Genomic DNA, 15,457 nt, shown 5'->3' with positions numbered 1-15,457 from the left:
TCTCTCATTCCTTCCTAGCTCCCTTCCTGTTCTTTCCCTTTCACTGGCTCTCTCTCATTTCCCTCTTCTCCCTCTAAAAAGCAATTATTTAATTTTTTTAATAAAGGAGCCAAAAATGCAAATGAAATTCTTAGGATAATAGATTATTTCTTCATGCTGAGATATTTATACTTCATTATTTTGTCCAGTAAATCCAATAAGTCAGCTAAATCTAAGGGGATGAAAATGATAATTAAAATTTCCTTGTTTGTTAGTAGCATTTATTATTATATCAAAAAGCGTTTGACCATAAAAGTTACCATTCATCTCTTTCCTGATAGATATTAATAAATGGAAAATCACATTCATCATTAGTATTTACAAAATTTCAGCCATTTTTATTGCATTCATTTCATATGCTTCTCTGGTACAGAATTTCACTATCACAACAACAGCAATTACAGCATGATTCCAAGGAAGCAACACATTTGTTAAACCTCCACTGTCTTTCCATATTAGCACAATGTGTCACTTCTAAAACACTGTTCTCATTTAATATCTTTGAAGGCAGTATTCATCTTAACCATCTTTCACACTTCTGTTGGAGCTTTTACTTTGTCCCTTTTTAGTGCAGCACACAAAGAAAGATAAAAATGGACTATGACTTATAATTGATATCTTTTCTGAAAAAGAATACCTTAAACATTTCTCAGAAAGGCACAATTTGGAAGAAAAAGAAAGGAAGGAGAGCATACCTAGATTGTGGCACAATGTACACTTCATTAGCAACTAGAGCTCAATCTGTAATATGTAAAAATGCAGTCTATATAGATGGTTAGCAGTAAAAAATAATGATATCTGCCATATCAGCTTATGAAACAAAAAGAAACTAAAGACGTTTTGTTAAGTGTAAAATTCCTGAATGCTATATGGTGGCATAACTCTCATGTCATTGGTAGTTGCGGGAAGAAAGCAACAAGTAGCTTTACTTGTGAACTTTGAATAACTGAAAATTTTAGGGTGTGCTGTGATAGGGCTGCCATCTGTCACTAGGCTGCATGAGATTTGTGTACTTGCACTGTACAAACCTGCTCCTCATCATCTCTAAATTACAGATTTAGATTATTTCAAAGTATTTTCCCTACTGCTTTCAGTCCTCTAGCAGTAAATCAGAATGCGCAATGATCCAATGACTCAGGTCCCAGCACTGCTGCGTCTCGGTGACTGAGAGGGGATGAAGAGACACTTCTGTGTCTGTAAACCCTACAAAGATAATGTCCAGGGAGGAGGATGTGGAACCAGGTATTCTGATACATTTCCTGCTTGCCTCAGAGTAAAATTACAGATCTGTGCTGAAAACTAATCAGTTTCTCATGTGCACAAGTGACCCTGAAAGGCAGAGATTCTCCTTTTTTAGGATTATAAGAAGCACACTTGTTCAATCAAAGAGGTTTAAAGGAGGTCTGATGATTTTAAAACTTTTCTTCATTGAAAATACTGTGCTTATTCTCTAAGGGGAGGAAATGTACATATTTGAGTGTATCTGTAGAACAGAAAAGAATAATCTCCTGCCATATGAGACAACTCCAAATGCTTTCTGGAGAATGCTACAGAATTAAATAATTGCCATCCAGAGAATGGAACTTTCTCAGGATTCCCGAATGGGACTTAAATTATGGCAGCTCTCTTTCATTGTCTGTTCAGATCATCGTAGGGGTCCATGAAACACGTCAGCCAAATGAGAAGGGATTAATATGTTCCCTGGAAACTTCACTCTGCCATGACCACCCACTCCAACCTCATTCCCAGGGCTTATGTCTGCATTTGGGGTCTCCTCACTGCAGAAGAAACCCTCAATATCCCTTTACTCAGTTCCATAAATTCACTCATTGGTTCATAGGCTAGGAATAAGATCAAGAAAAAAATGCTGAGATGACATTTATACTTCACTGCTCTAACAATTGCAACACTTCGTCCTTTGAAATGCATTCTTCTTTCATGCACGGACATTGATGCATCAATCCTTTCTCCTTCTAGTCAATACATACTGTTAATGGCAAGAAAACAATATTTTTTGCAAACACTGGTTACAGTATCATTTTTAGAAATAGTGCACCTCATGTAAGAATCCCCTTATGTAGAACACTTTGCCAATTTTTCAATGATTCAACCTGAATCATATAATACTCACTGTGGGTTAGCTGTGAACACTCATTTTCCAAGCAGTTTATTAAATTAGAAGTAGTCTGAGGATCTTGGACTTTTTAACTGCAGATATCACCATATCTTGATTACTTCTTCTAACATGAATGTAAGTAATAGCTTTGTCAAGCATTCTATGTAGTAACATTCCCTGAACTAGACTGACTGAACCCACTCAAACATTCCTAACGCCTTTCTTTTTTATTATTGATTACATTGCATTATATGACACAGTTTCATAGGCTCTGGGATTCCCCCAACCACTCCCCACACCGCCCCCCAAGGTGGATTCCTCCACCTTGTTGCAGTATTAAAGTTCAAATCCAGTCAAGAGTCTTTCATTATAAGCATATACCAAGCTTAGAGTCCAGTATCTTACTGTCCAGATAAATTCAACGGTTTCTTGGGGAGACCATCTCTGGTCTGAAGGTAGAGCTGGCAGAATATCATCCCGATCAATTAAAAGCCCCAACATAACATCAACAACAATTTACAACATTATGGAATTAATTGACATGGTATTGAGTAACCAATATGCAAGTTCTTAACCAAATGCAAGCTCTTAACCACATCCTGTGACTACTTCATTGACATTTCAATTTTAGTTTACATACTACCTGCTTCTATACACCTTAAAATGGCTATAGGGCACTATTCAGCTGTCTTGTGTCTATTTTCATTTTAGTATTTAGCAGTTAATAGTGTTGAAGCATAATTTTGCTGAGCAGTTTAAGAATGCTTACTAGCTCTAGTGTCAGAGAAAGAACTAAGTACCGGTAAGTCCCTTGTCTGGGGCAAGACAGATGTCAGAGCCAATCAAGGGTGAAATACGATGGTGGAGATTTGAAATGAAGGACTCCGGGCAACAGGTGCTGGCCAGAGAGGCTAAAAGGCTGAAAGAACTGCTGTGAGGTGGTGAACACAGCTCTCTTCCCGAGAGAGAAAAGATAAGCCTCAGGCTGTCACTGACAGAGGAACCCATCTCATACATAAAGTAGTATCCAGGTCACATCAGAAAAGACAGAACAACACGGAGGCTCTTTGAGTCTGAGTCCATCCAACATCTCAGGAAAGCAATAGGAATCTAAGTAAATTTGTAGAAACAGATACGAATAGTTTTGGTGTTCTGATATAGAGCAAAGTTTAACCAAAATAGATGCAAAGAGAATGAAGGTTTCCCAAGTATTTGCTACATAAAAGATGTGCAGCTAAGAAGTTCCCTGCTTCATTTCTATATTGCCAGTAACAACACTGTGACCCAGAATCATCTTCACAGCTTCAAGACAAAGAAACTGCCTCTGAGAGAAGCAAACTTCAGGTGGTGGTTCAGGGGTTTGGCCAGATAGTTTTGACTCTTGTCCACATTCGTGATCATACTCAGTTGATTACAGGTGGTCTGTCAAATTTTGTAAGTAATTTAATTAAACCAGACTGAACAATGTCAGAGGATTTTTATAAGCTTCAGGCATTCACTTTTACCTTAATATTTTATCTTAATTAATAACCAATTTAAAAAGATATATAAGAAGGTGAATAACCTATGAAGAAAGGTATGTCAAATGTTGTATTATTCAGATGTCATAACTCCTGGAATGAGCATTTTATTTTATTTTTACATGGTCAGAATCCAGCAAATATAAAGTATCCTTTACAATAAGGATTATGGAATTGCAAAAATAAATTTAATATGTTACTCAATTTAATCTTAAGGCATTTGAATTTTCCTTATATAAGTTATGAGACTGTCTTTTCAGTAGGTGGAATCTGAGTTTGGAAAAATATATATTTACAAAAAGTTGAGCTCAGTACATTTTTATAAGCACAAGTTTGTGGATTTTTGTCTTTATTTAAAATGTTATGAATATTATCATGAATGGAGTGTGTAGTTAATCATTTTTATTAGATTATGATTTGAGTTGTGGAGAGAGAAGAATCTTCAGCAAAGAATAAGTATAAAGTTGTTTATAAACTACAAAAACAAGAAAACATTAGTGGATTTCAATGCCCAGTATAATAAAACTGCTCTTTACTTTTTGGTCAGATCAGTGAATATCAGTGAAGCTTCCAGAGTTTTATGTGTAATATGAAGTATTGATTTGAACAGGAATTTTTGAATAAGAATACCGATCAAGTATCAGTTGATTTGAAATATCAGCAGGATATCAACATCAAAGTTCGTTGATAAAAACCGGAACCACAAGCTAGTGACCTTACCAGAGCAAAGGGTATGCTCCTCTCTTCTCTGCCATGCTCACCTGCAGTAGTACATTTCCAGCGGTCTGGGGACTGAAATGATGGCGTGTCTGAGGTACACACTATGTTTAGGATAGTCTTTCCCCTGGCCAGAAAAGGCGGAGCCAGTGTCATAGGGCATTAAGAGTTTTCCAAATTTCTCTATCAGATTTGTGTAGTCAACTCTAGTCTGCGACCAGCCTCTTCTCTACTCTTACCCCACAAACAAGTAGATAATATGAGTGGCAACAATAAAATAAGTTTTTCTATTTATTCAGAAAAATAGGTGTGAAGCATGTTCTTATCTTAGAACACAGCCAACAAGAAAGTATCTACATAAGATCTGCAGTAACATCTTTGTCAAGGGGATAGCTTTTGATGAGCATCAAGCTAATTAATAACAGCGTTCAAGATGGGAACTAATTTTCTATGTATAAGGATCATCTAACCATTAACAATTGTACATGATAGTCCACAGCTTACCCAGGTATATGTTTTACACAAAAACAACAAGAGTTTGCAGGAAGCAAATATACTGCTCTAAAGGCATGCTATTCTAATGCCAATGCACCCACCAAAGCACTCAAGGAAAGACTTCATGATAAACCATATTATCTACAACCTTGATACACTAATCTCAAAATTCTTAATACAGTAATCTCAGAATTCTTGATTTTAATGCTATACACATCCCCATTCCCCACAGCTATCATTTGCTATTTAAATATTAGAAGTGCTTTAAAATAAAATTTTACAGAAAAAAATTAGGAATTATCATTTTTCTGGAGATGGCTTATCATGATACCAAGCCTTCAATTTGATAAAATGATGACAGAAAAGATGTATTTCAAGTATGTTCCTCATCTTTGAGTTGTTTTGTTAACCACATTTCCACACCAAACTAGGGTGTATTTATTTCCGTTCAATCAAAAATCCTTCTGCTTGTGAACCATCCATGCACTTACTCCACAAAATATCAAATTATTGAAAATTATTTACATCAGATATGTGTGAAGAGGTTGACCAGATGTTATGCTACCAATCTGGCAACATACTTTTTACTTAATGACAACAGTGATTCTCAAACTTTAGTAATGATAAAAATCACCAGAGGAATACTTTAAACACATGTTGCTCTCTGCTCCATTCTTAGAGTTATTCATTAAACAGGTCTCTGATGGTACCCAAGATTTTCCATTTCTAGCAAGACACCAAATTATGTTGGCATGGTTGGTCCTTTAAAAGAACCAGGTTAGAAATTCAATACAATATAGGTAAGTACCATGAGATATTTTGATACACAGAAATTTTTCTTATTCTTATCCCCTCTCACCAGCTCTTTATATTATCAGATAAATTTAGGGCCCATCTAGGTCCATTACCTTTAACATAATATAAATTGATTAGAATATCACTTTGTTTTCTGCAACGTTTGCAAAAGAAAACAAACAACGAATATTAGAGGTTGGTTTTGTGGCTCAGCATATTAAGCTACCACTTACAACATGTGTTCCAATATTGGAGCACTGGCTCAAGTCTCCACTGTTCAGCTTCCCCTTCAGATTCCCATTAATATGCCCAGGAAGGCAACAGATGATGGTTCAAGTACTTGGGTCCTTGCAACCTACATGGGAGACTCAAATGGAGTGCAGGGCTCTGTCAGAGTTTAGTGACACTAAACAGAATACATTGGTAGGTTCAGTGAACCTAAACCACCTCTCTTACAGAGTAAGTGCGGCATACAATTTTAACTTACTTAATAAAATAACTGAAGAATTTCTAAATTTTCTTAATTTTGTACCTTTTTCATACTAATATTGAAAACATTTAAAATAGAAGCTAATAGAACTTGAACAAGTACCTTTTAAAAATAATCAACTTAACTACTTATTCTCTTAACCATTATCATTTATGCATTTCTAATGCTGGAAAAGAAAATGCCACAAGGCTTTCAGGCATGATCAACATTTTAGCTTTGAAATAACAGTCTTATGTTTTATCATGATTTTAAGTAAGACATGTTAAGCTCACTGCATGCATGTGCTGTAGATGTCAAACTTTTAGTTGGGCAACTCTTTTTAATAACATTTAATAACAAAGAAATGTGAAAACTCTTGAGACACTTTTTATATTTGTATGGAAGGATTTTTGAAATGCCAGAACTTTCGGAATATACACAGGATTCAAGTATCATGAGAGCATCCAAGTATTATAAAAAGTCTGAAAATAAATTTATTCACTAGCATTTTTCTTCTAATATAATCATAAGACAATCAGGAAGAAAACTCAGTGCTTCGTATGCAAATTTTATCCATTTCACATTTTTAGAGTCCTAATTTCAATAATCCTTTTTTCTCCCCATTTCAATTCCACAGTCCTTCCTACTATGATTGTTTCCATGTAAGTAGCAATTTAGTCAAAAATCTCATTCTTTGGTAGAAGAAATATCTTTGGGTAGCAAGAAAAAGATGCTGTGGATGAATTTATAAATTCTGAACAATTTTCACTGATGAGCATTTCATCAACCCTAGAGCAATTAGGTACAAATAAGTCATATAATCGTGATTATTTTTGGTACCTAAATATTCTGGTTTTATCTCAGATCTTGGCTCAAACTAAATGACTTAGAAATATTTACTTTACATATGCCATAAATGAAATAAACAATTTTAATAACCTGACACTATTAACCTTATTTTTCACTTACTATTTTAAAGTACTACCACTAAATTATTTAAATTTTTTAGTGTCAGTGAACTAGCACTCAGAGGATTCAAAATATAGTAAAATCACTGTACATTTGGCTGAAATATATAGATTATATTAATTTAGATTATCTTTTATCCCACTGTTAGGTGCTACTTAACTACGAATTAGCCCATTTTGACTCTATAGGTGTGTATGACAAAATTGATGGTTAGAAATTTTATGATTAAGTGCTTTTCATCAGAGTCTTTATGGGTTATGAACTATAAGAACTGAAAAAATATCAATAGGATTGCAAGGTCTAGCCAGCAACATGAATTCCTCTGAAGTAATTTTCATGGCCAGATGATAATTTCAGATTTCTAACATCACATATCTTCAATCTTTGCAACAACAACAATCAGATATTTAAGCACTATGTGAAAGAATTACTGATGACATTTGGTAAGTTACTGAATAAGATAAATCAAGACCGAATCAATTATAAATATTTTCTGAAGGTAAAACGATTGTGCAAAGCAAGCTAAAGATAAGCAGAACTGGATATAGTGGCTTGTGCATTGCTGAACTTTAACAAGAGCAGGAGCGACAGTGCTACTGTGGAGCTTTGATGATACGGTCCACTGTTCACCTGAAACCACCAAACACAGCATTCGTAAGCCTGCTTCCTATCTCAGTTCTCAGTCACTGAGCATTTCCTTAGAGTGCACTTCTGTTCAGCTGAGATACAACATTAAAGTATCAAAATGCATTTGGTAAATCAGTAAATAAAAGCAAGGGGACCACAGGGCATCGTTGCTCAGAAATAGCAGAAATTTAAATGCCTTAGAAGGTTCCTCAATCTGACATTTACTGCAGTAACTTACACGCATTTGTATATTCTATCATATAAATAATAAAAGTCTTGCTGTTTGGGATATTTTTCTTACCTGTCAAGTTCTTTAATCCAAGTTGCTGAAGCCCAAAGTTTCCATCTTTCCTGTAGTTTAGAAATACTGCCAACGCATATCGATCCTCATAGAGCTTTGTCCCACGAATAATGCGTAGATTCTCCAGAGGCAGGTAGCGGAACTGGTTAAGAGCTACTAAGACATAGCCGGTGACTTCTCGAATAGACTGAAAAGACACAAACAATTGCTTGGTTTTTTTAAATTAACACTAATTTGCCCACCTGTTATACAATCAAGTAGATAAAAGTTAGCAAACTAATTACAATTTTTTAATTTGAGCTTCGGTACACTAACTTTCACACTTTTACTGTACATCACATTTATATTAATGTGCTGGTACACGACTGGATAGGGTTAGAATCTCACATGACACATTAGGTATGTTTCTTCAAAAATATCATGGGTGTGCTTACAATAAAATAACTGATAGTTTATGACCTATTTTTCACACTTGAGATTTTTTTTATTGTTTTTTGATACAATTTAGTTTGCAGTGGGCTCTCCTTCTCCCTCCCCAAAGTTCCCTCCACTCCACTCTCTTCTTCTCTCTAGGTTCATCTGGGATTTTCCCAAGTCCATCATGCTTCCTCTGGAGTGTCTCCCAGCCTTGTAGGAGAATAACTTTTCGTTGTAGGTTAATTCTTGTATCCTGAGGCCCTAATGTAGGTACAGTGAGGATTAAGCCTTCATTGTTTATGGGCAGTACCAATAACAGTGACAGAGGGGACAGTGACTCTCAGGTTGTCATAAATAATCAACCTCTTACGGAGGCTTGATTCATGAACACTTGAGATTTGAAGAATGCATTGACTTTTCATCGACTGACTATAATGAGATGAATCCATCTATCAATCAAGCTTTACAATAAAAAGCAAATAGATAAAAAAATATCATAAGTGCAATAAACCTGTGCTAGTTTTCAGGTTAAGGGTTAATTTTAAGTGTCTATGGGACAAGAGTTTAGCCTAGCAATTAAGAAACCTGCATTCCACATTGGAATGCCTGGGTTTCATTTATACCTTTGATTCCTCGCTATAAATTCCTGCCAGTACTGACTCTTGGCAGCATCAGTGGTGGCTTAAGTCATTATACTCCTGCCACCTAATCAGGGAACCTAGATGTCACACCCAACTCCCAAATTCAGCCCCACCTAGCCCTGGCTATTGCAGAACATAGACACTTAGCCAGCTAATGAGGTCTCTCTCATTCTCCTTTTCTCAAATAAGAAAATTAAGATCTACTATGTTAGTTTTAGTACTTATATGTGTAGATATGTACAACTCTAGAGAACACATACACAGAAACAACACACATTCAGAGCTTATTATTGCCCCTAAATCCTTTATAAACTTTTTTTAAAACTTTCTACTATTTAAATTTAGTTGCATACAATTACTTGAGGATTTGTGAGACTTGACAGTTTTGCAAAGATAGCTTCAAAATTTTCAGTAAACAATATCATAATAATACGTAACAACATGCACCCCCACACGCATATATATTGTTTATAAAAACTGAAAGTATATAATGTTCTAAAGTACATTGCTTCTGGATATTCTGAGCCTTTCCATTTCAGATGCCCCTGTGCTTGCATTTTGAGTGTTTAATTTTGCTTTGTTTATTTCTTTCTGCACTCTTGCTCCCTAAATGATCTCATCCAGTTTGAGGACTGTCAATGTTCCATTTTTATTCTGTAAATCTCCTCTAAACTTTAAGCTTACATCGACTGCCTACTCAGCATCCTCACTTGGATGTGTGGCATTGACATGTACCTGTTGAAAACGGAAACCTTTTATTTTCCCATCTGTCCAACTTTCCTTATCTCCCCTGCAGTCAATCCACTTTCATGATTTTTACCTTTTAACATATAATGGATATGTTTGTCACATTTAGCATGTATAATACACTCCTCCTACTCCCAGCATATCGCTTTACAAAATCAAAAACACTTATTTATTCACTCTTTTTTGTCTCACTTGACAATAAGAGGCCAACAAGGATTTGTTGAGTGCTATGGCCCTTCCCTGGCAATATCCTTTACCTCTGGGAAAGCCATCTTCACCTTCCTGACCCCAAGCCCTCATTTGGCTGGAGATCCACTAGTTCAGGTCAATCCCCAGACTATATCACCTACATGCATCTACCTAGTAAAATAGGTGGTCCAGATGCAGACATTTCCAAGGCACGTGTACAGCTCCCAGATGTGTAGGTCAGAATGCATGCTACTTTCATGCAAGATCTCTAACAACACAGAACAGAACGGAACGGAGAAGCCCCAGGCTGGGGTTTGTCTCTCTCCATTCCATCATACCTCTGAGGTCAAAAGAGACCTAAAATCGCACGTGACTATCTAGTTCGAGATACAGATTTACCTAAAGTGAGAGGATAAACGTTATTTGGTAGTTCTTGAGAAGCCTAAAGTATACTATAAAAAAATAAAATTTGTTGGTGTACTATTGTACTCTGGCTTCAATTCTCACATTTCTGCAGGCAAGCACACTAACCAACAGTAACTTGGGAGAGTAAAATTCTGATTGAGCAAAGACGGATATGAAGATAAATGGGACTCGGGAAATTACTCATTTCCAGCATTACATTGGAAAATATGAGACACTTGGGTATTCTTGAGACACTGAGTGCCTACAGGTGAAGAGATGAAAGCTTAGGGCAAAAGAAGAGACCTAGGAGAGGTCAGCACTGTCACACATTATTAGTTCACCACGTGTATTTGAACTTGTACCTGCCTGAAAGAAGCCAGCCTGCAGCTCTACATGCCCTCCCTTTCAAGTACTATTCCAATGGTTTAGTTATTCATTGGGAATAGAGGCTGCTTTACTAATACATTATCTAGACTATGTTAAAGCATCCATCCACTCTCCTCAAAACCCTCCAACCCCACATGGGGGTTCCAGATAAGTTTCCCTTATCAAGAACCAAAATCCATTGGATTAACCTGAGATTGAAGAACGCAGTAATGAGATTACCAGCAAAAACTCAGATGAAGTACAACCAGGTCAAAGAAAGAAATCTAACAAAAAAACCCATATGACTAGCAATGGTTCATTGGTTACTAAAAGGAGAACTTCTTCTAGCAGAGCATTTGCAAAGCAATTAGCAAAACCTGAAGGAAAATAGCCTGCAAATGTTAAGGACACTAGGACATATGATGGATGGGATGTGAGACAATAGTGAATGCAAGCAAAGAAGTGGCTTAATAATACAGAAGAAAAGCTCCAAAATTTCTTAGTTAAGAGAAAAAACAGAAATAAGCGAAGTTTTGTATTTGTAAGTTATTCAATGTATCTTGAAATCAGTCAACAACTTTACATAATATAGATACTTCACATCCCAAACCAGTCTGCTAAATTAGTCCTTGAAATACTTTTGTTGCCTTCAAAAAGAACAGCTAGTCCTATGCAGACATTCTGAGACTGAGAAACTGCTGTGCCCACATTTCTCTCTCATTGATCATTCTGTATATTACCCCCTGGTTGTGAAATTAGGCTGTGTAACGGAAAGCTTACCTAACAAATATCCTTTTCATAGATGAACTCTGGATATCATTGCATGTTAATGCCAAAAGTGAGTATGTCAAAAATATTTTAAACAAAGCCTCTCACAGCCAAGTATTAATAACAGTAGTAAAAATTCTATCCATCTTATCTCCAACAATCTTCTACTGTCCAGAGTGATGATGCAAATAACAGGACAAAAATTATGTTAAGTCTCCCAGACTAAGTAAGATTTGTTGCTGTACTCTGAAATTCATGGAACCAAAACATTTTTTAATTACAGGATATAAACATAAACTTCTCATATTTATTAGCAACACATTGTGCCTTCATTTTAGTGCCTCTTTCTGGTTTCCTGATATTCATAGTTATATTTTTTCAGGTATCCCTAAATGCTTTCTATGTGCAAATATCTTTAAAAATACCTCAAAAGGTAACTCCAATGCATAACGTGAACTACAATGAGTACTGACTGCCAAGTAGAATTATGGGAAACAATTTAACAATCGTAGGATTGTATGTGATGTGAAGATAGTCAGTAATATGGTTTCTAGGTCTTGGTGTCAGTCAAGAGTTACCTAAAGCTATTAGGATTGTGTCAGACAAGGACAAGGACAACCATGTGAGGGGACACCAGCTTCCATTTCTGAGGGACTCAACCATCAAAGACAATCTGAGCAGCACCATATTTTTTACAATCTTAGATTTTTTTAAAGTATATAACTAGCCAACAGGAAAGCCTAATGGGAAAATGTGGTTTGTTTCCCAAGCAGAAGTGAGCTCAAATTCTGTTCTATGCACTTAGCCATGCTATGATTTGGATGAAGTTATTGAACCTCACCGAGTCTCAGTTTCTTCAAATTCACAAACGTGATAGCAATATGCCTGTCATGAAACCACTGCAGTGATCAGGGGATACAGGAAAAGTGCCTGGAAACAGAGAACTTTCAAACACGTGCTGATGGTTACAATGATTTCTTTCATAATAACTAGGCTGCTGAACGGTCTGTGGATAATCAGAGCAGGAATCAAAAAATTACATCAACATAACTATTGCTTTTATTCTGTTGTAGCACAAATTTTGGTGTCTTTGTATCTTTAGTTTTCGATATAATACTAAATTTCAGAAATGGATAGTTGTCCTTGCTTTAGCACTACTCTTAGTACAAACCCTGTCACTCACTGCTCAAACATTCAACAAAAGCTTTTGAATAGACTGCCTCGGAGAAGTCCAAAGCAATGCTGCAAGTCTTTTCTGATATTGTTTTTCATGGAAAATGATTTTATGAACCCGCTGCTAATATAAACAATGTCTCAAGAACATACTCATGATTTTTGCTCAAGGACCGTGATAGTAAACAGAAATAACCACGATGCCTGAGCAGGGAGAAAATCCTGCCTGTGGTTCTGGCTGAGAAAACAGTTCAGTCTGAGATGTATGGTTTATTTGTCAATTGAAGAGTGAATACTCATTTGAAGGCATATCATCCTCCAAGTGGTTTAACTCAGTAAACTAATTTTCACTGTCAATGTATGCTTATACAGCTGCTTTGCTCAAGAAGTAAATGCAACTGAAGATTATTAAAGCCATAAATGCTTCAAAAAGCTTCTAAGTCAGGGGAAAATTTCATTTGCTTATGGCATCTAACAATTGAAGTCTTTATTTCTCTCTCAAACACATACACAAAACAGATAAAATAAAAATAAGATCTGATTAACTCCTCATATATTATTAGCAATAATAATGGGGGATATACATTTTATACATAATTTCTTAAGCAAGATATGAAATGTGTAGTTATAAACTTCCTGGGATTTTCAATGAATCATTATTTCAAAAATGAGATGAGATTTTATTGCTTTACCAAGTTAATCATTTATCTCCAGATTGTCTCAAAAAGTCAGCCCTTTTAATTTCTAAATTTGCATTTCATTCACAACTCTTAGAATTAATAATAATAATTGTTTTATTTTAAATGATTCACTTATTCTCTTGTTTGTTGTTGATCCCCTCTGATTGTCTTCTTAGTGGAAACATAAAACAGTTTCCTATAGGTGCCTTTATACTCCTTAGGTTTTTTATTCTATTATTAATATTATTATTATTCAACATGGTTCTATCGGCTCTGGATCCACTTAAATTTTCAGCAATTGTACTATCTCAAAATTCCTGAATATTTAACCAGTGTTTGGGAACAATTTTTTGCACATTAGAAGCAAATGCTGGGCCCGGTGTGATAGCGTAGTGCCTAAACTCCTCACCTTGCAAGCGCCGGGATCCCATATGGGCTACCATAATCCCGGATGCCCCGCTTCCATCCAGTTCCCTGCTTGTGGCCTGGGAAAGCAGTGGAGGATGGCCCAAAGCCTTGGGACCCTGCACCCGTGTGGGAGACCCGGAAGAGCTCCTGACCCCTGGCTTCGGATTGGCTCAGCCCCAGCCCTTGCTGGCACTTGGGGAGTGAGCCATTGGATGGAAGACCTTTCTGTCTCTCCTCCTCTCTGTATATCTGGCTTTCCAATAAAAATAAAATAAAATAAAATAATTTTTAAAAAGAAGCAAATGTTAAATTTGTTTCTAATTTTTTTAAATTCAAATTACACAACACTTCTATCTTTTTAGAAGTATATTTTTGAAAGTATATTTGCCTAATTTGGTTAAAATCACTCTAACAATTCTGAGTCTAACTTCTACTCCAATAAGCTACATACTCATTCACTATAGAATGCAAGTGTTCTGTGACATTGACAAATGCAGTGGCAAATTGTAGCCTTTATATCAGTAAGTCTTTCCATCAAGTTTCCCTAGGTAATTAATTTCTGCCTCTACTCCTCCTCATAGCATGTCTAGGAATATGTAATACGGAGAATATGAGTGGCTGACATAATATGAAGAATTTTATCAGAAAATAATACTAAGCATGTAGTCAGCTTTAGGTATTCTGCAGACTCAAAAAGACAGTGTTTTTTGCTCTGGAACACTGTTTTTAGTGTTCCCACTGTCTTTGAAGCTGTGATGACTGTGCCACCCTGGAAAGTGGAAGTTAAAGCCTGATCTAATTATCTTTGGGAGAAAGAGTGATGTGAAATGTCATCTACCTGACGGAGGTAGAGCAGAAGTCATGCTCATTATACACAGCGAGAAATAACCGTCGGAGAGTACTAAATTGGGTCTCAGTTATCTCAGGAAACCTTGGTAGCTCTCAGCCCATCTCTCCAGGGCTACTAGCCCTAATTCCGCGCATGCGGTCCCTTCTTACAATCACTGACTATATAACCAGCACTCCATTCATGCCTTCTAAAAGTAAACGTGCTTCATCCCATTGAAAAAGAGATTGCTCAAACAGCATCCCCTGGAACGATTCACCTTACGAACTCTATCCTATATCCTTCAGTTGGTTAAAAACTTTCTAATAGCACCCTTAGATCTACATCTCCATTGTATTCTTCATCCCCAGACCCTCTCTAGACTATACCTTTGCATCACAGACTGATTACTCTAGAGTTAGGCTTATCAAATTAGCCCAAAACTACCTCTGTACTTTGAATTTCCTACACAGCAAATTGCAGTCTTAATTACAATGAGAACAAATGGTCAACAGCATAAAAATATTCAGGAAATGTTCAAAAAGTTAATAGAAAAAAATTAAAACATAAGTTGATTTTCATACAAAAATGCTAAAAAGTATGCATATAAATTTTTAAATGGTCATGGGAAGCATAAATTATGAAAAAAATACACACAGGTTTTTAAAATAAAATATTCTATTCTGTGAACTTTTTCTTAGATATTCATATTCTTGTAAAGAGTACTTGAGTCTCAACTAATCATAATAGTTAAACTTCGGACAATCACAGGAAACCAACTGATCTGAC

The 15,457-nt window shown here is 36.0% G+C and overlaps 1 protein-coding gene across 4 annotated transcripts in view; it reads right to left on the bottom strand.

Moving 5' to 3' along the window:
• LOC121168093 (receptor tyrosine-protein kinase erbB-4) overlaps window positions 1-15,457 on the bottom strand; it is a 984,643-nt gene that overhangs the window by 463,308 nt on the left and 505,878 nt on the right. For all 4 annotated transcript variants that reach the window (XM_040997858.1, XM_040997859.1, XM_040997862.1 and 1 more), the window contains exon 3: window positions 8,049-8,235. In XM_040997858.1, the coding sequence (XP_040853792.1) occupies window positions 8,049-8,235 (187 nt within the window). The remainder of the gene's footprint in view (window positions 1-8,048; window positions 8,236-15,457) is intronic.

This window comes from Ochotona curzoniae, unplaced genomic scaffold (assembly GCF_017591425.1).
Source record: "Ochotona curzoniae isolate NIBS_2020 unplaced genomic scaffold, NIBS_Ocur_1.0 patch56, whole genome shotgun sequence".
NCBI classification, from domain to species: domain Eukaryota; kingdom Metazoa; phylum Chordata; class Mammalia; order Lagomorpha; family Ochotonidae; genus Ochotona; species Ochotona curzoniae.
Note: the sequence above shows the minus strand (reverse complement) of the source record. Positions and strands in the feature narration are given on the sequence as shown.